General features: G+C 36.2%; 1 protein-coding gene across 5 annotated transcripts in view; it reads left to right on the forward strand.

Moving 5' to 3' along the window:
• Nucleotides 1–23,368, forward strand: part of ATRX (ATRX chromatin remodeler) — an 87,092-nt gene extending 63,724 nt beyond the window's left edge. For all 5 annotated transcript variants that reach the window (XM_062585069.1, XM_062585071.1, XM_062585072.1 and 2 more), the window contains 10 exons: nucleotides 116–269; nucleotides 586–689; nucleotides 2,602–2,710; nucleotides 6,880–7,057; nucleotides 8,519–8,713; nucleotides 16,121–16,270; nucleotides 18,422–18,547; nucleotides 19,499–19,594; nucleotides 20,119–20,247; nucleotides 21,046–23,368. In XM_062585069.1, the coding sequence (XP_062441053.1) occupies nucleotides 116–269; nucleotides 586–689; nucleotides 2,602–2,710; nucleotides 6,880–7,057; nucleotides 8,519–8,713; nucleotides 16,121–16,270; nucleotides 18,422–18,547; nucleotides 19,499–19,594; nucleotides 20,119–20,247; nucleotides 21,046–21,324 (1,520 nt within the window). In that variant the 3' untranslated portion in view covers nucleotides 21,325–23,368. The remainder of the gene's footprint in view (nucleotides 1–115; nucleotides 270–585; nucleotides 690–2,601; nucleotides 2,711–6,879; nucleotides 7,058–8,518; nucleotides 8,714–16,120; nucleotides 16,271–18,421; nucleotides 18,548–19,498; nucleotides 19,595–20,118; nucleotides 20,248–21,045) is intronic.
• The last annotated feature ends 825 nt before the right edge of the window (nucleotides 23,369–24,193 follow it).

Genomic DNA, 24,193 nt, shown 5'->3' on the forward strand with positions numbered 1-24,193 from the left:
TAATGAGGAAGCAGTTCTGCAGTTTGGGGGGGGGGGAGAGGGGGGGTTCACATCCTTGCTCAGTCACATACTTTCAGTTTTAGTTTTAATTCTTTTTTTTTTATTATTATTACAGGTAAAGCTGCGTCCTCCTCCAATCCTGGTAGCCCAGCTCCAGATTGGTACAAGGATTTTGTTACTGATGCAGATGCTGAAGTCTTAGAGCATTCTGGGAAAATGGTGCTTCTCTTTGAAATTCTTCGGATGGCAGAGGAGCTTGGGGACAAAGTGTAAGTCAATTCTAGAAACAAGTATTTTTAAGGACTACATAAATATACTAGTCTGTCAGTGTTCTTCATTCGGTCTTTATAAAATTGTAGCTCAGTTTTCTGAAAAAAATATATGTTATGTTCCTTTTCGTTGGAGAGTTTTCCCATACATACTTGTATTCCATTGAAGTCATTGAGTCTGTCTAGAAAGGCTGTTTGTTGCAAGGTGAGGGTACCTGATTAATCAGGATGAGGAGGAAAGAAAAAGAAACCAATGCAATGATTAAAATAACTTGCAGAGGTGAATTTTGAGTGTTTCCCTTTTTTCTGTTTTCAGGCTAGTATTTAGCCAGTCCCTAATATCACTAGATTTGATAGAAGATTTTCTGGAGCTGGCCAACAGAGAAAAAACTGACAAAGAAAAGCCTCCTATTTATAAAGGTGAGTGTCAGTAAGACCTGTTACAAAGCTGTTGACTCTTTTACAACTCTGTTCATTCCAAAGGGAATGAGGTTGAAATAAATTGCTTTTTTTAGAAATATTGTCTGCTCTCTATCATGCCTGAAGTTGGCAGGGCTGCCGGTCTGCTCTGTAAGTTGTCTGTGCTACCCCAGTATGGACTCTTGCTTCTGAATTCGTTTTCTATCATCTGTTTAATATAGCCTAAACAAATTAACTGTATATCATCTAAAATGAGAATGAAATTAATCATTTTCCTAGTGGTGCTTGAATGGTGAGGAATTTGTCACTAGCCAGATGTATCCTGTGTGTAGGAAATTTCTTTTGTTTCCTCTGGGCAGTCCTCCTACTGCTCTTGAGGATTTCAGTTCATTTTTATGTGGATGTTTCAGTTCCCAGTACCTGTAGATTGAAGAGTTTCTTTGAATCTGTGCTTCCTTTCAGATATCTTAAGTATAAACATGTTGCACAGTTGCATAAGAGAAATCTGGCTTAGCAATATCAACATTGTAGTTAGAGGAAGATCTTCTCTGTCACACAGATTTATTGTTCCTGGCTGCTGCTTCTTCCTTAGCTTCTGAACATTTGTCATCTTCAGATTTTGAGATGTCAGTATTTTTATTTTTAGTATTTTTAGAGTCTGGCCCTGTAGCCTGAGCTAATTTTTAAGGCTTTTTTTTCTTGTTTGTGGCAGTTCTTCTGCTAAGCAATTAGACTATGTATTATAACAGGAGTCACCATATATAGATCTTTTGGACATTACTCAACAAGCAGTTTCTTACAATTTGTTGTACTGAGCAGTGCTGCTTCCTTAAAAAAAAAAGAAAAAAGTTGTTTTCATTTAATTGATGACACAGTGGGGTTTGTTTTGTGTACATATATGCTGCCAAAGAAAATGAAAGGTTAGTTCTGAATTGTGAGGGGAAGAAAATCTCCTTTTATCAGCTGTAATTTTTATATATTTTCATCTGGCAAGAACTAGCCATAACTCACAGGATAATTAAACTCAAACAGCTGATCTTGAATTTCAATTCCAAAATGGTTAGACCTGGACTTCTGAAATTTCATTTTAAGCATTTGCTTATGGAAGCTATGCAGGGGAGAGACTGTAGCTGAGACTAATTGAAAACATAAATCTACAAAGATCAATTTAAAAAGTCAAGTTAGTAGTATAATGCCTAAAGATTAAATGCAGCTACTTTTAAAAATTTATTTCGGCTCCAAGTTAATAAAGAAACTGCTCTACAGTTGTGTCCAAATGACTAGGAATTGTGAGGAATCAGAGGAACTACCCAAGAAAAGCTAAGGATCTCTAAAAATACTTCAGTTAAAATTTAACCTTAGTACACAATTTGATTATAACTTCACATTTCAAGGCAGTTTTATACAGATTACAATTCGAGACATTTCATTTAATACCTTTTTCTTTTTAAAATACCAAAATCTTAAGGATAATGATAAACATTGACTGCTTTTTGTAAGGTAAAATGCTATTGACATTATTTATGTTTTTCTACTCTTGAATAATTTTAGACAAAGTGAATTTATGGATAGTGGGAATTACTGCAGTAAAGCCTTAGGGAAGGCCATTGTTCTCCCAAATGCAGTTGCCATTATTTTGTCACTTCACTTGCATTATATTTTATTGTGCTATTTTCAATATATAATTTTCAGAGCTTGCTTGAAACAAGCACCTGTGTTCCCCCAAAATGTTCTCTATCTTGGATGACTCTTTTTTGATAAACGTGTTCCCTCCCTGTTGTTTTAAAATGTCAGAGAATAGCGTATTTTATGTTGAATGTCTATTCTTTTATTGGGCTGAGAGTCCTGTATATTCAGTATTGAGTCTGGTGTTTACATAATCATTTTAATTATCTGGCTCTTACATTTATAGGTGAAGGAAAGTGGTTCAGAAACATTGATTACTATCGCTTAGATGGTTCAACTACAGCTCAATCAAGAAAGAAATGGGCAGAAGAATTCAATGATGAAACTAATGTGAGGTGAGATCTATACTGATATATATGCTAAATGTTTTACCCTTTTCTTTCTTTTGTTCTATATTGTTTTGTTACTTGTACCTCTTAAGGGTATGCAGGTAAAAAAATGTATCAGAAGGGTGCCAGGTGCAGAATTTGCTTAATATTTTTGTTTTAAACATGTAAATGTTCTTTCCTTGCTCCTTAGTGTGCATATTTGTTTACTTCAATAGTTACGGCCTAATTGTGTATTACCTTTTGGAGGGACTCTATTTTCATCATTTTTATTTGCTGAAATCAGCTGCAGGTGTTTTCTGTACTCACAGTTCACTTCCTTTTAATACAAACTGAAATGATTCAACCATATTAAAGAAAGAACTAAGAAAATATATAGGTTTTTATCTGTCTTTGCATTTGAAATCTTCCAGCTGTTTCTTTGAGCCAGTCTGCCGTTGCCCTGTTTTGAATCAGAGGGGTTGCACAATTTCTCTAGCTGCTCGGCGATCTCTGGCTTGAGTTCCTTGGCCTCTTGGGTTCTCCTGAGTTCCAGTGACTTGTTAACACCTAACTGATCTATTTGGTCTAATACTTCTGATGTATTAACTTCAAATTGATCTTCCTATGACCTACCTGCTATGGAGAATGCATGAGGTATGGGAATCTCCCTAATGTTTTCATCGGTAAAGACCAAAGCAGAGAAATTGCTGAGCTTCCTTGCTGTGGCCTCATCATCCCAAAATGCTTCCTTTACACTTCTGTCATCAGGTGGTTCCTCTGATTCCCAAATTAGCTTTTATTGCTTTTAATATATTTAAAGCAATTATCCTTCACAAGTCAATCTTCAAATTCCCTTTTAATTGTCTTAATTTCCTATTTATATTTGACCTGTCATGTTTTATAGTCTTTCCTGTTGTCCTTTGGATGAGCTTTCCATTTCATAAATGCCAGCCTTTTCTGTATGGAATATCCCTTAAATAGTATATTAAGCCATACACTTTTTTTTCAACCTGTCATACACAGTTTACCTAGACTTTTCCTGCAGTATTTTGAACAACCTTTAGGCTGCTTATAGGTTTGGGTTTTTTGGACTCTCCCTTTTAAGTGCTTGGTGGGGCAGAGGTTGGGGTTTTTTTTTACTAATCACATCACTTCTATATAGTCCTCTTTGTTGAAATTGAGTATCTCTGTGCTAATTTTATTTGGCTTGCTTCTTCCACTGCAATGTTAAACTAAAATATACTGTGATTATTCTGCCTCTACCTCTTGAGCAATGTCCTGTGCACCACTTAAGACAGAAGCTAAAGTAGTATGCTTTCTTGTGATTTCTGAGACCAGTTGTTCCAGGAAGTAATTTCGCTTGTGCTGTTACAAGATGTTATCTCTGCATTTCGTTCCTATTGATTCAGTGTCTACACGTTGGTACCTTTTACAGGGTCTTTAAAATGGGGCAGATTTTTCTTGTGTATAAGTATATTGTGTATAAGTTTTTCAACAAAGGAATTCAGTTAAGTAAATAAATAACGTCTTTAAAATGGGGCAGATTTTTCTTCTTGTGTATAAGTATATTGTGTATAAGTTTTTCAACAAAGGAATTCAGTTAAGTAAATAAATAACGTTTCTTGGATGCAAATTCTCTGTAGCTATGTGCTACTAATCAAAAGTGGTAACAAAGTTGATATTTTAACTTACGTGTTGGCCTAAGGTAATTGTTTTTAAACACAATTATTTATTTCAGTCATGGAGAATACCAAGGTGCAAAGATGACTGAGATGCTGCGAAATATGCTCTTTAATTATAAGTTATTTAGCTCAGTGTAAGAACTGTTCTTAAACTGAGCTAAGCAAACTAAGTTGAAGAAATATTTAGGAAGAAAAACATAGTATGTAGTTTTGGGTATAATTGGTTCTGCTGTTACGGAAGAGAAACGTGCTTGAAGTTGAGAGTTTTTTAATTTGCTGAGATAAGAATTTTGTCGTTTTATTAAGGCTTTCTTACTGAGCTGGATGATTACAGGCTATGTTCTTTGCTGCATGTCTTGCCCTCTGATGTGGCACTCTCTCACGTGTGCTGTGTGTGTATAGGCAACTGCAAAATAGAACAAGCAGGAGGAGTTTGGTAGAAGAGTTGGCTGTTGACTTAGGTGTACTTCTCAACTTAGGTAACTTAGGTGTCTTTCCGTATCAGCTCAAAAATGAAGATGAAGAATGATAAATTGCAATTTTAGTTTGATAGGTACATTTTATAAAAATACAATACCCATATTTTTTTACCATCTTTATTTTTTTTAATACTTTTTCTGTACTGCAACTGTAATAGCTAATTACACAATAGTGGGAAGAGGCATTTCTGTGTGAACAAGACTGTCAGCAACTTTGGTAATATACTGACCATGTTAACCTTTAGGTTGATCTTTCCTATTTGGTTGATACTGTTAGAAAGATCCTTGCACAGAAATTCATGCTCACAATCTTTGAAAGATTTCAAACTATTCCATAGTAATCATCATCTTAAAACTACAGTTTAAGTCAGCGTGTGTGTCTTTTGTTCTACTGACAGTTTTGTCAGCTTCCTGTTTAAAAAATAATTTTTTTTCTATCACCACCTGATAGAGCTTATGCCACAAACAGAAAAAAAAAGAAAAAAGATGATACAGAACAAACAATATGGGATTATTCCTACATCATGAACTGCAGCACTCACTGCTTCTTTTGTGTTTAAGGGTTTTTCTGGAGATAAATTCCTTCATTTCTTGAAAATCAGTTTTAACAAGATATATTTGTTTTCAGATACGTAAAACAGAGGACAACACTTGGGGTTCTTTTACTGTTTTTAGCAATCTTCAGTTTTGTTTGAAGAATCATACTTGTCAAAAATCAGTCTGAAAATTTGAAAATTACCCAACAGATGCAATAACATGTTTCTAAATCCTGCCATTTCCTGAGCCAGTGAGCTCTAGGGAATGTTTCATATGAATACTGGAGGCAATTCCCATTTTTTTTCTGCAATGCACTTAAGTTTTTCTGTATAATGACCTGTAATGCAGCTATGACACAGTTCTGTTTAAAATGCTGCAAGGTTTTTAAGGTAATACGTTTACTTTTCTTTCTCTTCACCACAGGCATTCTTGTGAAAGGTGATCACTTTTCTAGAAAAGAAGGGTGTTTGTTTCTGAGAAAATACTTCGTATGAAAGGAAGGAGAAACTCAGTATCTATAGAAAAAATAATAGCTGTGCCTGCAGCCTCTTTAGTAAAAGGATTAGCAGTGAATATACAGGATAAGAATTTTAACAAAGTAGATGGATTAAAATAAAAAAGACCAAATCTTGAGAGATACTACACAGAAAGACTCTTCAAGGCTTACGTGTAGCCTACGTTCAAGGACTTGGAAAGGTCAGAGCCCCATGGGGTCTGGCCTGGAGACAGCAGCCACTTGGCCAGTGAGAAGTACATAGCTCTCATAGCTATAATGAGACTGTGTTTGCCTCCTGGCCATCTACTGTTCGTACGAGTTGGGACTTCCCAGTCTGATTGATTTAGATAGGCAGATAATTAGAAAATTGTACCTATTTGTTTAATGAAAGCTGAAGGAGCTACGTCTTCCTAAATTCTTTTAAGAAAAATGAAATTAGTTAATTGCAATCGTTTTAAATGTATGAAGGAATAAAAAAACAAATTTAATGGAACAAATCAAACTGTTTCAGTGTTAATATTCTTAATATTATGTGGTTTATTTTGGCAGGTATATATAAAGAGCTCATTTTAAATTAAACCTGAATGCTGATGATAGTAAGAAAAACCAGACATGTTATAGAGACAGTGTCATGCTACAGTTACTCTTTGAGTTTGTTAGCCAGAGAACAGTTTCAATAATACAGAGTATGCCTGTTTAAAATTATGGTTTAATTCATTAAAACTAATTTTATTACATTTTTTAAAAAGAGGGGGTGGGGGAAGAATGTTTTCTTATCTACCAGTTCTTGGTATCTTGGTAACAATTGATTTGCAAGAGTCTGTGATCTGTATTTCTAATTGTGTATATTTGCTATAAGTTTTATCTATGTAAAATCTCTATCTATTCTGTAATTAATTCAGTGTTTTAATAAAGTTTTTGAGTTCCACAGTAGCATGGCAACACAGGAATGGTAATGCATTTTCTAAAATATTGAAAATTTTTAATTTTTCTTTATTTCAGGGGGCGCTTGTTTATTATCTCCACTAAAGCAGGTTCCCTTGGAATTAATCTCGTGGCTGCTAATAGAGTAATCATCTTTGATGCTTCCTGGAACCCATCCTATGACATCCAGAGTATTTTCAGAGTTTACCGCTTTGGGCAGAACAAACCTGTGTTTGTATACAGGTTTTTGGCTCAGGTATGTTTCTCTCTGATGTTTTTATGATATTCTGGTCCTACAATGAAATATATAACAAGTAACAGTTTGGACTTGAAGTCAGTAGCACTCATCACAGAGTCAAGCAACTTCCAGCCCTATCTGATATCTATAATGGGTCCCAAAAATACTGAACAAAATATTGGAAGAAGAATATTAGTAAAATAAACAATAACTGAAGTTATTTCCTGTTAAGCCCACCTCATCTGACACTTTGTGTAGTGCAAATTTCAGAATTTCACCAGAGATTCACACATCTAGGCTCAGAATAGTGTTTTCAACCTTTTCTGGTTTGCACACACCTGAAAATTCTTAATCGAATAGCCAGCGAATGGTTTTCGTCAGGCAATAGGCTTGCTTAATGTAGCTGTCCTCTGGAGACACCTTAAAAGTGGTCTGTTGGCCTCTGAAGATCTAGCTGGAATTAAAGTGCACAGGGAGCAAAAGCTTCCCCTCCCCCCCCCCCCCCCCCATTGAAAAACGTCCGGTCATAATTTGAAAACTTGTATCTTAACCTGTGAACGTTACAGGGTGATAATTCTGATGGTCTCTAATCTGTGCTCTTTTCAGGTATGTTGCCATATTTCTGATACAAAGTCTAGTCTTTGATTGTTACATTGTAGACTGAAAACCTTTTCCCAGTAATAGTGCTTAACTACTGATCAAGTCACTTTTCCATTGCCAACTTAAATAGATTGCTTTTTGAAACACATTACTGTCAGACATGGATTTTTTTTCAGTCTTCAGTCTATTTTTGTAGGTCTTCATGTGCACTTTTGAACTGCTGGTATCCTTTTTAAATTGCAGTGTTCAGAACAGGCTGTGCTGTTCTCATGCTTCGCATAGGCATCATCTTTTCTTTAAAAAAAAAGAAAAAAAAAGTAATTTTCCTGCTTATTTTTCCCAAAGATCTAGTTTGTTCTTACACAGCTGTGATGAATTAGCCTTGACTGCCACTCTTCCACCCCTGCCACGCCAGCACTGTGTGGTATCTGTTTTCCTTTTTACAGGCTGATCAAGGTAGCAAAATGAGGCACATGCTGTGGAAATTGCCATTCTTTGTCATAATCATACTTGGGGGAATTGAGGCAAAAGCTGATCTCCTCAAAACACTACTGAAAAAATATTTCTTGCTCTATTCAATGGTGTATGATACCTCTCACATAAACAGTCCACATAAGTATATGTTCATTTCCAGAAGCATCTATTTTCTTCTAGGCAAATGAAGGAAAGTTTTTTTGTTTGTTTGTTTTGGGTTTTTTTTTTGTTTTTGTTTTTTTTGTTTGTTTTCCAGATAACTTTGTAGATCCTTGGTCAAAGAAATGGTGAAAATAGAGCACTGTTGCACTGCTGTTATTCTTGCTCTTTTACATTTATTGATTTTTTTTTTCTGGTGACACAAAGTCCAGTGTTTGTATGAAAGTGAGTATCTGTGTTTTCCAGGGAACAATGGAAGATAAGATCTATGATCGGCAGGTAACAAAGCAGTCGTTGTCTTTCCGGGTTGTTGACCAACAACAAGTTGAGCGTCATTTTACTATGAATGAGCTTACAGAGCTGTACACTTTTGAGCCAGATTTGCTGGATGATCCTAATTCAGAAAAGAAGAAGAAGAGAGATACACCCATGCTGCCAAAAGTAAGTTGATGCACATCACAGGGAATTAATACAGTAGAAGAAAAGTTGTCTCTTTAAGGGCATGGGGTTCTCGACCTTGGGAGGAAAAGAGTGCTGTGAAATGAGTGGTAGTCTTCACTTCAAAAGTAGTAGGTGAATAACTGGGGACATAGTGAAATACGTAATTAGTGTAATGGATGATATAATGCGACTAGATGATGAATCTAACTAATGAGTCTAACTGAAAAAAGTACCTGAAAAAAAGATGTTCAGTTAAAAGACGAAAACATTTTTTAGTTCCTTGTTTAACTCTTCTTGTAGAGACCATTAATAGAGCTAGAGTAGTAAAATAGATCAACTTACTGTTCATGTGACATGCGGTGGATGTGACACTCTTACTAGTGTGACACTCTTACATCATCACTGTTCCATTGAATAACGGTTCAGTATCCCATGAGCTACATAGGGAACCCCCCCAAAAAAATACTAATCAAGTTTAAAAATAAGCTGTAATTTTCACAGTCAAACAAAAAAAAGTTCCAGAGAAAGAATGACTAGATCATTTATTCATTGTTTTGCACATCAGTTTGCATTTAAGGCTAGACTAAATTTTTAATCCTTTGTCTATACGTATATATTGTTTGTTAGGTGTTGTCCACACGCACTAATGTAATATGGTCTGCTAAAGACAAATTCATCAATAAGCTGTTGTGAGATTGTGTCAGGTGAATAGCAAGTAAATAGTAACATGTAAATGTGTGGCCTGTAGTTGGTTAACTGATTTCATTTCTGCATTACTGCTTTGTTGTGGATGTTGTGTTATGGATATTATATACTGTCTGGGTGTAGGAAGGGTAGAGATTTTCTGATTTATAGATACATTTATTTTTCAATGAAAATGGCATGTTTTCGATTCTGGACTATCTGTAGACCAATATAACATATTAAGTTGTGCTTAAGCATCACACCAGCATTCTCTGAAATAGTCTGTTAGACCACCTACAGTGTCCCTGCAGCTGCCCGGGCATTCAGGAAGTGTTAACCCTATAAAGAGCCGCTGTAACACATTAATTTAAAAACCTTGAACACAAACTTTAATGGCTAAATATAAGCTCTTACTATTATTATGATTCTCAGTTTAAGCAGTAAATTGTAGGTAACTGAATTTTTTCTGTTTTACTATAACTTTATGTTGATGAATTCTTTTTTTTTTGACCTCCTAAAACATTTTAGTTTATAAGTAATGTATTTCTTAATTATTTTCTTTTTATGTTCTCAATTATTTTATGCCGTACAACACTTATATTTCCACAAACTAACAGCTAGTGCATTACAGTGTGCTGTCACTGTGTATTTTTTTCAATGTGGAAACCTGTGGAGCAACTGAATATGATAGTGCTTTGAGTACATAATCCATTGCACTAATTGTATCTTGAAAGTTACTTATTTTCTTTTATAATAACATATCAATTAATAAATAAAGCACAGTGAAAGAGAGAGGGTTTATAAACTCCAAACTTAAATTTTACAACTGGATGCTAAAGTAAGTTTCATAGTAATTTCCTTCCAGCCAGACACATGAGGTTCGTATAAGGGGAATATAAGCTTTTAACCAAATCTCTGGCTATAAAGAAGGCAAATCTGTGTGTAGGAATTCTTTGTTTTTTCCTGGATTTAGCAGGTGGTCTTGAATGGAATTTTGTTCTTGCTAAGATGTACATTTTAGCATGTACTGTGTGCAAATTTCTAATCGTTTCTTGGATTTGATGTTTGAAGGGGCTAAAAACTCAGCTCTAACAGTCTGTGGCATGCAGCGTGATATTTTCATGTATAATTGGTCTTCATTTGTTGGCAATGCTTCAAAGTGTTAGGGAAAAACTGTTTTGGGAGCTTTAGTAAAAACCGGCGACTGTCACTGTGGAAAGCATTAATTGCGGTTTGGGATTTGGACAAGCCGTAGGAGGGGAGGAGCGCAGCCTGTCCCGGGAGGACGTTCCACGTGCGGGCGCCGTCAGCCTTCGCCAGGGAGTCCTGGACGCGGCGTGCGAAGAGGAACGCGGCGGGAGGCGTTACGGGCAGGGGTGCCGGCTTTGCCGCCGCCTCGCCTCGCCTCGCCTCGCCTCGGAGAATAGGGCTCAGAGGCAACGGTAGTATACTGGCACTTGGGAATTTGTCAGAGGATTTTGTTTCATCTGGTCCTTATTATATTCACTATGAGAAATGTAAGGACAAAGCCCTTTCCCCTGAACAGTTTGATTATTCCACTGTTAGTCTTTGCCACGTTTCTTCCTTGCGAAGCTGAGCTGACTCTGATCTATGTATTTATTTATTTATTTTAATTTTCGTTCTATCCACAACTGAGTTCTTGCTTTACCTACAAAACGGAGCTAGTCCAGTGGCTGCAGGGACTCCTTCCTGATTACTGTGAGCTGCTTAATCGAATTGTGGCTCATACCTTATTTTATAGCATTACCAGCTTAACTTTTATGTTTTATTTCACATTCTGTCTCTTTTATTCTGACCCATTCTCTAGAAATCTTCTGGAGACAATCAAAAGGAAATATCAAAACTGGGCTCCAGGACCTGACTCCTCTGCAGTTTGTACTTGGAAACAAAGGCCAGTAAAACGTGGTGCCGACACGTGCATTACTGGTTTCCAATGTATAGCTACTGCTTACAAAAACTGAACTGTTCCTTTATAATTATCAGCAAAACAAAATAGGCACTTAGGCTAAAAGGAGGCTTTTGTTTTGCTTTTAGCAGGGTGTGTGTGCAATTTTCCCTCTTTGTCTTCAGACCTTTTCATCTTTTCCAGCATAGTTTGTTGAACAGTGATATCACTGTATAGTTTTACTACTGTGCAGGCAGTATGGTGAGGGGCTAACCTACATAATCCATACCATTGGTGTGAACTGTCCAATAAATACACATAAATACACTGGAAATATTAAGCAAAGCTACAGCTAGAACCCAAAAGAAGAGTTTCCTTGGGATGTGTACAAAAAGGATTTGATTCTGAAAAGCATACTTTCAAAGTGTGTGTTTTGATGGGAATTATGGATAGGAATTAGGTAAAATATCTTCCATTTCTCCAACTGTCTGAGCATGAGCATGGAAAACCCTAGCAGAGCAGTAGGTTTTGTGCTGGATGCCTGTAAAGCCAGCGTACTTCTTGACTCAGTAAAACCCTGCAGTAGTAGGGATTTTTAGCTGTGCAGCCCGGAATCGTGTATGTTGTCACTCAGGGCTGAAGATTGTTTTTGTTCTTAAAACTCCTAGTTTTGACCCAATTTTCAGTTTTTTTTTTCCCTATATGAGAAAAAAAATATTCTTTAATTCAGGTTTTTTTAGTATGTTGGGAGAATGCATTGTAGATTTGCTTTAAAAGTCAGAAATAAAGCCTTTATGTAAGTGAATAAACAAATACTACTGATTTTAAAAAGATTTTCTTGAGAATTAAGTCTTCTCAGTAATCCTAGTTTCAATCAAAGAACAGTTAGGTAGAATGTTGCTGTTTTATATAAAATGTCACATGGCAAATGTGGAGTATGTACGTTTTCCTGGAAGCTTATCAAAGTTTCGTGTCAAGTTTTAATTTTAGCAGCAGTTTTCTGCACTTTGCAGTATTAGCAAGGCCGTCAGGTTGCCTGGGAGTACTGAAAAGCCAACTCGTGCAGGTCTCAAGGGGAAAATGCATATTATGTTGCAATATCGACTTAATAGTGCCATTTCTCTGCTCTTGTCTCTTGGAAACAACCTTTGCATCTTGCAGAAAGAAGAGTAAATACTTGATTTTAACAGAATATTTTTATCGTGAATGTCATTTCCATGTAAAAGTTCACCAGAATTGTTGAATTTGACTTAAATTTTTACTGATTGGAAACAGATTTCATTCATCTACTATCCCTACAGATTTGAAAAATGATTATATTAGAAATTCTCTCAGTCCAAGGGAGGTGTAGCAGGTATCTTAAAAATAAGTAATTGCTGACTTGAATTTACTGATGTAAATACAGAAATAATTACTATATACACACCATGAACTTTATGCAAATTTAGTGACTCATTAATACAGACTAGAGTAGTAAACAGGTTTTTTGTTATTTCTGTAGAGCAGCAGTTTAAACAGGAAAAAATGGTATAAAGGGAGAAGATTGTTTAATGTATTATGATCCTATTTCAGATGTTGTTTTACTGGCCCTGAATTTAATGATGGATCTGGAGTCCCTTTTTTTTTTTTTTTTTTTTTTAAAAAAAATGATTTATGCCTGGACTATCATGTTATTAAGTAAGTTCCACCGACTCTTAACACTCATCTCCCAAAGGGATGTATGCTGGGGTAGAACTTGGCTGATACGTAGGTAAGCGGTAAAAAGATTTTCCACCGCAAATCCTAATTGCTGGACTCGGTGATAAGTGAGTACTTGTTGCTAGATGGCTTACCTTGGCCAGCGCGATACGTGTTTGGGAGCAGTAAATACGAGAGGGGGGAGCTGGACAACGACCAGAGGGGATCGCGGGGGCGCTGTGTCCCCCTCGGAGCTGGCTCCGCTGCGCGCGCGGTTCCTCGCTCCGAACCTGGGCTGCCTTCCCCAGATCGCAGCGTTCGGCGGGCTGGAGTCGCAGCCGCCTTTCTATGTTAAATGAAAACTTGGCTCCACTGGAGTCATGTAATGCAGATTGCAAAAGCAGATTAAAGCAATAGTTCGGATTCAGTTGGATGTAGTACATCTTTAATTTGTACTACTTTGGGACATGGCCAGGGCATTTTTTTTTTTTTTTAGTGTAGTTTTGTACTGTGAGATGGTTTTGTGAGTTTTGGGAAGGCTGTTAATCTCAGAATCAGGAGGATTGGCTCCTTTTTTTTTGTTTTTTTTTTTTTTCCTCTTTATTTTCAACCCTGGTATTGGATTCTGAGTAGATTGAATAAAAACGTTTCTTTATGAACAACCACATAACTTGCGTTCCCTTACGGAATGACTTCTTTTATGATACGTCATCTCCATGCAGCATTTAGTTTTCATCAGGGTTTAAAAAAGACAACTGAAACTTTTTTTAATTCGAAAAAAATTTTAGTATCTCTTCATTTTTCCATCCATCATCAAGATTTTGTTATAAAACTTACAAATCAAATCAATAAACATTTTTCTAAAAACAAGCTAAACAAATGAAAAGGAGTGCGTATTTTACTGATTTTGTATGCAAGATGAATTTATTACTTTTTTGTATATCAAATCAATTAAATTAAATTAAATGGCAGTATCTTCCATATCTTGGTTTTAAAGCTCCATCATTTTAGTTAATGCAAAATAAAGTTTAGACAAAGAAAAGCAAGTGCACAGTTGGATGTAATTTAAACCACATTTTGAAGACTGTGTTGGCTAAGTGAGTATGGATTATATTCCAGTATTGTTTTCAATACTAGTGTTTCCATGGAAATTAATGCATATGCATGTCCAAGAACCCTCCATGCACTGATGTACAGCTACAGTTTTTATTATGTTAAATTAATTTTTTAATCTCTTCTGAACTTTTTCATCCACTTCCCTTAGATGTTTTCCTGTATATCCCATTATCACGTTCCCATCCCTCTCCCTGAACCCCCAAAATCCTATTATATGTTTTTTGGGACTATTAGTCATGCAAATATTAGGTAGATGTTTTCTTGAGAAGCTGGAGAATAAGGTGTTGGTTCAAATTCAAGAAGACCAGCTGATAACAGAAGGGCGAAACCAAGGCTGGCTCTTACAGAGCTGGTTAAAACAACTGCCTATAGGCGTGCACAGAGGCAACCAGCGTTCTGCAGCAGCGGTGACAAAGCCACTGGTGAGGACTTTGGAGATCTTGGTGCTGTTGCAAACATCTCGTTTCCCCGCTGGTGTAAGTCAGTCCTGCCAGTCACTGTTCTGCGGAGAGCGTGCAGCGGCAGGACAGGACGCTTGCTGTTTGCACACGCCAGCCTGCCGCTCGTGCGAGTGCCCGGCGGGGAAGGCGTGCAGGGCTGCGCGGGCCTGGGGGCGTTTGCCTAGTCCTGCTCCGGAAGGACAGCCCTTGCAGCGCGCTCGCTGTAGCTCGTTTCAGGAGTGCTCCACAACGTCCGGGCGGATGCTGGCCTGGGGTACTTCCCTGTCACAACTCTTAGACTGAATGCTGAGTATATTGGAGCTCATCAGTCACGGAGGTGCCTTAAAAATAATAATAATAAAAAAAAGTCAGTAATTCTGAAATGCAGACTCCTGTGGTGCAGCAGTTGTTGTCTGCAGTAGTCTCGTGGGCTGTGTTTTTCTTGATGCTCTGCAGTACTCCTTTCATTTTAACACGATGAGGAATCATCTTTGAAAGATTGTGCAGACAGGAATGTTAACTCAGTGAAAATGAATCATTAACTTCCTAACTTGAGATCTAAGCAGCTTTCCTATCTGTTTTCTCTGTGTTTTTATTTCACTTTCTAATTGAGATAATGATTATCATTATGTGGCATCTGTAGCCCAAACAAGGGTAGTAGTAACTAAATATTTTGGTTAGCAGCTAGTTTATTTGTTTTCACTTTATCTAGGAAACGTGCAACAGGCTGGTAACTGCCTTTTGGAAAACAGTTCTAGGATTGTGGTTTTCTTTATATATATGTATATATATATGTATATATTTACATATATATATATGTATATGTACATATATATATAATATTTGTATGTGTGAACAAAAATTCACAATAGTTTGCAATAATAAAGGACATTATAAATACGGAAGTCTTACTTTTTACTAAGAGATTAATTTTAATTTTGTCATCTGTATATAAAATACTTCTGATAAAAAAAAAAAAAAACATTCAGGGTATTGTGGAATATAGAGGTCTAAATTGTGGCCTTTCGGTCAAATCCAGTTCATGGCAGTGATTTGACTTTTTTTTTTTTTTTGGTCCAGATGGATGGGGATTTATTTCAACATATATCTTGACAGTTTTAAGAAAGCAGCCTTTTCTGTTGAATGTTGATGGACAGTTGGAGGACCAAAGTATTACTTAGGGTTTTATATCCAGAAAAGGTGCTCTTTATAGATTATGGATGAGAATTATTGATACGTCTTCTCAGATACCCAGTTTAAGCAAAGAAAAAGATATTTAGCACATTCCTTTCTATTTAGGTTCTTAAACTGCATTTATTGTTGAGGAATCTGAGTGCATTCCTGTGGTTCATTAAGTGATTTGACTGTCATCTGTCTAACAGATTGTTAATCCATTGCCACCCTCTGAGACAAATTGTACAGTTTAATTATTTTTTAATTTTGTTTCTTTGTGAAGTGCTCTGAGCTGCTACTTAGGAAAATTGAGTCGAAGCAGAAACTTAGGCATGGACAAAGAAGTAGTATAACAACAAAGCTACTGAGTGACTTCTCCTTTTATAATTTCTTTTTTTTTCCTTTGAACAGGATACGATTCTAGCAGAATTACTTCAGATCCATAAAGAATATATAGTAGGATATCATGAGCATGATTCACTCCTGGACCATAAGGAGGAGGAGGAGCTGACAGAAGAAGAAAGGAAGGCAGCATGGGCAGAGTATGAAGCAGAAAAGAAGGTAAAGCTGTCTATACCACTTTTAAGTATGTGAAACTATACTTTTCAGTTTTAAGTACAATTTACCTTTTCCATGAGTTTTGTGAAAATTAGTTCTCATACAGGCTTAAGGAATGGATATATAAAGCAAACTCTGAGATGTGAGAAACTGGGACATCAGGTCATTTGCCGTTTTGAGGGTGGTCTTTTGTGTGTATTTTCTTTGTTACTTTCATTTGATGTAAAAGTTGCATTTTCTTTTTACACACAGTTTTTCTGTTTCATAATAAAATTGGACTGGTGTCCTGTGTCATACCTCACTTTTGCAAGTTGAGGGAAGTTTCTAGCTCTGTTGAAGAGGTATGCTTGATTTCAGAACTTTTTGCCACAGTCCAGCAAACATAAGCATCTGCCAGAAAAGGCCAAAAATTTTGCTCTTTTCATCATACCCTGTGTCCTGTTTTCTTAGGAGAGATTTATGATTACTGCTACCAAAAGTCAGAAATTACTGCATTTTAAAAAGTAGTGGGAAAGGAAACTGGATGTTTAACAAAGGTTTTATAACCTCTCCAAGAAGATAGCAGCTGATGGTAATGCAATTAGTTTGATTTGAATTACAGCAAGGGAGGCAAAAAGTCGGTCACTACAGGCAGTAAAATGAACTCGCTTCCTTTGGAGAATAAAATCTTTTGTTTTCTTTTGGTTTTAACAACTAGTAACTCAGATTTAAAAACTGAAAATCATTATCATATGTAAGCAGGCGAAAGAATCAAGAAAATCATAAATTGGCTACAGTTATCCTGCTATCAGAGGAGAATAGTAACTTGTAACTGGTATGACCACTCACTTCTGTGGAGAATTTAGTAATAGAAAGTCCTTTTAAAAGACCGAGTTTGGTATTCAGGTCTGATCAATAACCTGAAAGGACAAAAAGAGGGTTAGATAAAATGCTGCTGAAGATACTGAGTGAACAGATGAGTGATACTGGAAGAAGGCTTTAGGAGGGAGACGAAATAGGAAGGTATTGAAATAATATGGAATTTATAATACTATATGTGTGTATATATATATAAGAGATATATAATTTATAATATTTATAATAATTTATAATTTAATTTACAATATGGAAATTAGTATTGGACTAATGAGGAATAAGGCACTGAAATTGCCTTACTAGAAATACATATGGGATATAAACTTTGTATTCCTGCTAACATATCTACTAGATGCCTTAATGTGTATTTAAAAGGAAAACTACTGTACACAATGAAATTTCAGATACAGGGAAAAATAGCATACGGTATTTCTATATTGCTTAAATATATTGGAACATTACTGTTCTCCGTTCTGAAAATATATGGTGTCAGCAGAAATCACATACTTTTTAGCTAGCTATCTTTTTTAAGGATTTCCTTTCCCATTATGCACATTTGAATTAATTAGTGCTGATAACTGGTTTGGGTGGGAGGTTGTTATTTTTTTAAATAAACATAAATTTTTAAAGGATCTAGGTGTGATCTATGTATTGATTTGATTCTAGCTTTTTTTATCAGATTTTTTTCTCCAGAAAACAGTATAGTTTATAGTATAGAGAAGAATTTTAAGGAGCCTTCACCAACAAAATTCTGTTTGGTATTTCTAGTAAGGGCAGATTGATCATGTTCTACTTCTTCTTTTTTTTTTTTTTTTTTTTTATGTTTGACTAATTTTTGGAAGACCTTTTTCTGTTTTTGGTACATCTGTAACATTTTCAGTCTAACCAAAACACATAGTAATTATACATTTCAGTTCTTCAGAATTTGTTTAAAATCAGATATATCAAAATCAACATTAAATACTGGGTTTGCGATTAAAAGATGCATCTTAAACAACTTAAGGTATATTAATAAACCTTGGTAGTTTATTGTCGTAATGTACCAAATGATTATAATTAAACTAAACTCCATAATTAAGACTAGAGCTTAGGTTCCCCTATGATCAAAAGGTCCTTTTGAGTTCAGGTTTGGAAATGCGATTCACTATGCTGAGACAGGTTAGCCTCCACGTGTAGTGTACAGTCCTTGCATTCTTCTCTAAGGTCTGATTTGTTTCTGTGTGCTGGTTCATGAATTATTACAGAAGAACACGAATTACAACAGATGGTCAAACGTAAGTGCATTTTGTGTTTTTTAAGGGCCTGACTATGCGTTTCAATATGCCAACTGGGACCACTATGCTTCCCACAAATTTCAACTCTCAAACACCATATATTCCTTTCAACTTGGGAGCTCTGTCAGCAATGAGTAATCAGCAGCTGGAGGTAAGTAGTGAAGTTCAAATAGCATAACGTGTCTATGTTGCTGTAAGCATATGCTTATTATTCTGTCACAGATCAATAGTTAACGTCATTCTCAACCATCCTGATACTTAGGAAATTTTCTCCTATTTTTGGCAGTTAATTTTTCTGGTGTAGCTATAGGTCTCTGCAACTGAAATTTAACCAGTGTGTATGTATTGAAAGGGCTCTACCTGTGTAGTCTCTCAGGATTCAGGATTACCTGCATCCTTTGCAGATATTGCCATGTCTAGTTTTCTGCCCCCATCTGTCTTCTCCCCAAGAAGGAATGGGAGAGAGGAAATCGTGCTCGGTTCCTCAGTTATCTCAGGTCATGGTTTGCTCTCTTGGCCGAAGTAGCTGGTGACGTTCCTTTCTAATAAGTTGCAAGGCTGTAAATGGCAATAGCTGAAGCATGGTTGTCTTATGCCACCTATTAAGTGTCTGGAGAGGAGTCCGTGTTACAGAAATGAAACCCTCTAACAAAACAGGCAGAGGCAGGGGTCCTGTATTGAATATACCCATATAGTACGTCTATGCCACATGATGTTAAAATAGATCGTAGTAGTTTGAGCACATAGAATGAGTTGAGGATGTAATGTCCTCAAAATCAGCACCACAGAAAATTTGCCTGGCTATAAAAGTAGCACACTTGTGACGATCTGAAAACCTCTGGGTAAACAAATAGTTTTTATAAATACTGTCTACTGTAAAATTTGGGAGATTTATGTATTCTGTTCAATTACTTTATTCTCAAATTCAAATGTGTGGAAGTTAGATTCTATCTTGTTACCCAGATTTATTGATTTGTGCTAATTGTGAGAAAAAAATAATTAAAGTATAGGTACATATGCTGAAGAAAGCTTGTAAAATGCTGGCAAACAGATGCGTGCTTTGCATTTATGCTTTATAATTAATTTTATGGTGTTTTCTCAGGACCTCATTAATCAAGGAAGAGAGAAAGTTGTGGAAGCAACCAACAATGTAACTGCAGCAAGAATTCAGCCCCTTGAAGACATCATTTCAACTATAGTGAGTGAAATAGATATTTGTAGGTTTGGACCAGGATATGGAAAACTATTAAGCATTATCAAGCAAAGAAATGGCTATTGTGTGTGCTCATTCAACTATTTAATTGTGTTATTAAACACAATTTTGAATTTATATTGACTTTATCACTGTAGCTTACTGTGACAATTAATGGTTTCTAGATGTTGTAGAGCCTTGTAGGATTAGCAAGTTAGATCCATTATTATTTGCCATGCACTGCAAATGCTGACTTCCTACAAATAAGGATAATAATTATACTCGGATAGGAAGTACTTCCTATTTTTCATGCATATCTAGCTTTTTTGTACTGTTGCATTTCTCCCTTTTTCATCATAATCTAGAGATACATTATTTTAATTAGTAGTTAAAAGAGCTGATAATTCTTGTTTATAGTTATGAGGAAGTGTAATTTTACATTTACTGGAAACTTGATTGTAGTTTTACTCTTGATGTAACTCTAAGCAAAATGTGAGACCTCATTTATCATTACTCTTTTTCCTTTTCAGTGGAAAGAAAATGTAACACTCACAGAGAGCCAAGTGCAGGCCCTGGCCCTAAGCAGGCAGGCAAGCCAGGAGCTTGATGTTAAGCGCCGAGAAGCCATCTATAATGATGTCCTTACTAAACAACAGATGGTAAAATATCTAAAATTTATTTGACCAGCTGACCATATGTGATCTGAGATGTTGAATTGTTTATAAAATTAGGTGTATAAATACGTACTTACAGAATGCATGTTTCATTGGGTCAGGTAGTTGCCAGCACTGTGTATGGTGTAACATCAGGAGGTGCTGATTTCTGCAGTGTGTTGGATTCTATTGCTCAGCCTCATAGAGGGAGACTTCATGGGAAGCTCATTGCAAAAAATATTCGTCAGAATTTTCTGTTCACTTTTGCTTGAAGGTCCTGTGGCTTGAAGAGAAATCTAATTTCCAGAACTAGGCAAGCAACTCCTGAGCAAGTCCTTTAAAGGATATTGATGATGGGTTTTTTAATTCAGAATAATTTTGCAAAAATTGCCTAGATTATGCCAACTGGAAGAGTTTTCTCCTTTGATGTTAGGAAAACATACATTTAGTGATAATCAGCAGGCAAGACTTCCAAAGTGAAGGTAAATGGTACCTAACAAAAAATGGTGTAACTTATACCTGGGTATAGTTTCACGGTGTAGTGCGTGTTGCCATAGCGATTTACCTAAATGCTGTATGCAATACAGCAAGCAAGTCACTAAGAGAAGATGGCCGTAAAGGGTGTTACTAAATAGTTTCTGCAGTGATCAGCTTGTGAATGCCATCACATTAGTGATGGTGTTAACAATAGTGCTCTCTCCTTCAGCCATGGTATCCCTAACAAATTGATTTTTAACTCTGAACTTGATACTCGCGGCATTGAGACGGTCATGCACTTACAACAGCTCTACTTTACCTTCACAGTTGATCAGTTGTGTTCAGAGGATACTTATGAACAGAAGACTACAGCAGCAGTACAATCAGCAGCAACAGCAGCAAATGTCTTACCAGCAAGCCGCAATGAGTCATCTCATGATGCCAAAGCCTCCCAATTTAATCATGAATCCTTCCAACTACCAACAGATAGATATGAGAGGAATGTATCAGTCAGTTTCTGGTGGTATGCAGCCACCACCATTACAACGAGCACCACCCCCCATGAGAGGCAAAAATCCAGGGCCTTCCCAAGGGAAATCGATGTGATTTTGCACTAAAAGCTTAAAAGATTGTTAAAATCAGAGAAAGAACTTTTATTTTTTTAGGAATCAATGGCTTAACAGAACTCAACTGTAAAAAAAAAAAAAAAAAAAGTAATGATAATAAATAGTTTGGTTGGTCCCCTTAAATGCCATGTTCCATAGTAGTGTTTCAGCTTTGTTTAAATAGGACATAATATTTTCCCTGTTGTCAGTGATGTTGCCTAGAATCTTCTTACATATGTTGAGTACAGGAGATAACAAGTTGTTTTCAGTGAAAACAAGTCCTCCCGTAACAGTAGCAGCTCCACAGGTTTCCTGTCTAAACTCCTATGCTTGCTTTTAGTAGCCATGAAGCTATCATCTGTTTTGAGAAGCTTAGGAAGGACTGCAGATCTGTATGTTTCAGTATACCATATGTGAATTGTACACAGCTGAGTTCTTGATTAGAGTTGATTCCTCAAATTATGGAATACTTTTCTGCTTACCCATTTCTTGAAATTAGTGGGAATATTATAACAGAAATAGTCTAGTTTCCTTTTGACTGAGGTCTGGACACATACTATATCATCTATGCTGAATAAAACATAGGAACTGAAAATTCATTTTGAAGCAGAATTGAGTGCAATATTCTTCAGTACTACTGCTCTGAAACTTCTGAGTCGTGCAGTTATGTAGAAACTGTATACAGCCTTAAATCATGACTTGGGGAAGATGATTGTTCTTCTCTAGTCTTCTGCCATTTTTTATTTTCAGTTTTATGTGATGGAATAACAACTGGTAATCTCAGAATTGGAGATGTTTTTCCTTCACACGCTAACTTACTCTATGCGGAGTCCAATACAAAGCACATTTCTGTTAACTCCTTAATGCTGGTGCTAGTGTCTTTTCCCATTGCCGGCAATGGGAGATGGGCCAAGAAATTTAAATTCCTGGTATTTTGGGGGTTAAAATAGTGATGGTGGCTGGGGTCAAACCCTGTTTTATAAACAACTTTAAAATGGCAGAACCATTGCTGATTTAAAATCAATAGAAAGTAAGTGCTGTGTAGCAACTTCCAGAGCTGCCAGAATTGTGAGATAACTTTTCCTCTGTTAGGTAAGAGTTTTGGTTATCATGCTCTCCTCCCCATTCCCTTTCATTTGTGTGAGAACATAATTTAGTACAGAAGGAGTTTGATTTTGGGTTTCTTTATGTAGACCAGAGATAAAGTTCTGGTTTATTATATATCATTAGCACTCTCTTTACCCACCTTTTCTGTGCTTGTGAAGATCTAATTAAACACAAATAGGGCTTTTCTTTGAATATAGTTTGGTTGAGTCTTCAAAAAAAAAAAGTTTGGAATCTGGAGGTAAAATAAATGTCAGCAACACTTGATGCAATGGTGTATTGCGTGTAGAGAACAGCTAGAGAATTCTTCAGAAAGAAGTGGATGGAGGGATTTTGCTGAACTCTTCTGGCTTGTTGACATGAACAAAAGTAGTTTGGGTTTTGGAACCTTTCTTGCAGGAGTTTGAGTTCTTGCCCTGAACGGACAAGTGTTTTTTGCGTCTAAATATGCAGATCTTATGTGACATTTCATTTTGTGATTGAAACTCGGTTTGTGATCTGGACAGAGGTTGTTTGATCTGTTGTAAAACCAGCTAACAAAGTTTCTGTCTTGGAGTCTTTGTTACAAGGTACCACAAAAGACCCTCGGTATGTTCTAGTGCTTTGCCAGCTCTGCAGTTGAACTTGTTTAATTTGGGGGGAGGGAAGCAAAAAGAGATGCGTTCACACTAGAAGACTTTGAGACAAACGTGTGAAGGCAAACGTACTCTGGGCAACTCTCACTGATATTCCTACGTGTCGTGAATAAGAGAAATACCTTCTACCAAACCTGGGAATGTTCAATGGAGTTTTACAGTAACTCAAAGACTTAAATGTGGAAGTTTTAGGCAACATTTAAAGGCACATTTTTTTCATTCTGGACAAAACTATGGATAACAGAAGACTAATGCATAAGAAGAAATTGGAAATAAGCATTGAAATAAAACTTGGACCACTTTGCATACATGTTTCTCACTTGACATTTTAGCTGCATAACAATGTGCTTTGAGTATAACATCAAGCTTTAACAAATATTTAAAGACAGAACATACATCAATAAGATAATAAAAGGCTCATTTTTATATTTGTTTTAGATGTTTTAACTAGTTGAAATGGCTTAAGATGACGAATAAAAATGTTGCTTGTAATACAATTTTGCCTGCTAAATTCTCCACATTTTGTAACCTGTTTATTCCTTTGGATGTAAAGCGTTTTTTGCTTAGTATTGTGATATTGTATATGTTTTGTCCCAGTTGTATAGTAATGTTTCAGTCCATCAACCAGCTTTGGCTGCTGAAATCATACAGCTGTGAAGACTTGCCTTTGTTTCTATTAGATGGCTTTTCAGTTCTGTATTAAATATCTTAAGTACTATAGAAAAGGTGTCACCTCTTCCTATAAGGCTGTTTTGTAATATATATAAGGACTGGAAATGTGTTTTTAAAGAGAAGAAGCATTCAAGTATGACAATATACTATCTGTGTTTTCACCATTCAAAGTGCTGTTTAGTAGTTGAAACTTAAACTATTTAATATCTCATTTAATAAAGTGACCAAAATACATCAATGTGCCTTGTGCTACATTTGCAGTATAGTGTTGACTCCACAGGGATGTAGCCCGAGGAGCTTTTCTTTTCAGAACTGCTAACTTAGACTGGGCTCTCGGTTAAGCTCTTTATTTTGTCCACGGTGAAGTACGTGTTTCTGGATTTAGTCCTTAACTTAGTTTGGGGAGATCAGCTGTGGGGCAGATTTTCCGATTGTGCAAGTTAACAGTAGTTTCTGCAG

This window comes from Rhea pennata, chromosome 11 (genome assembly GCF_028389875.1).
Source record: "Rhea pennata isolate bPtePen1 chromosome 11, bPtePen1.pri, whole genome shotgun sequence".
NCBI lineage: Eukaryota > Metazoa > Chordata > Aves > Rheiformes > Rheidae > Rhea > Rhea pennata.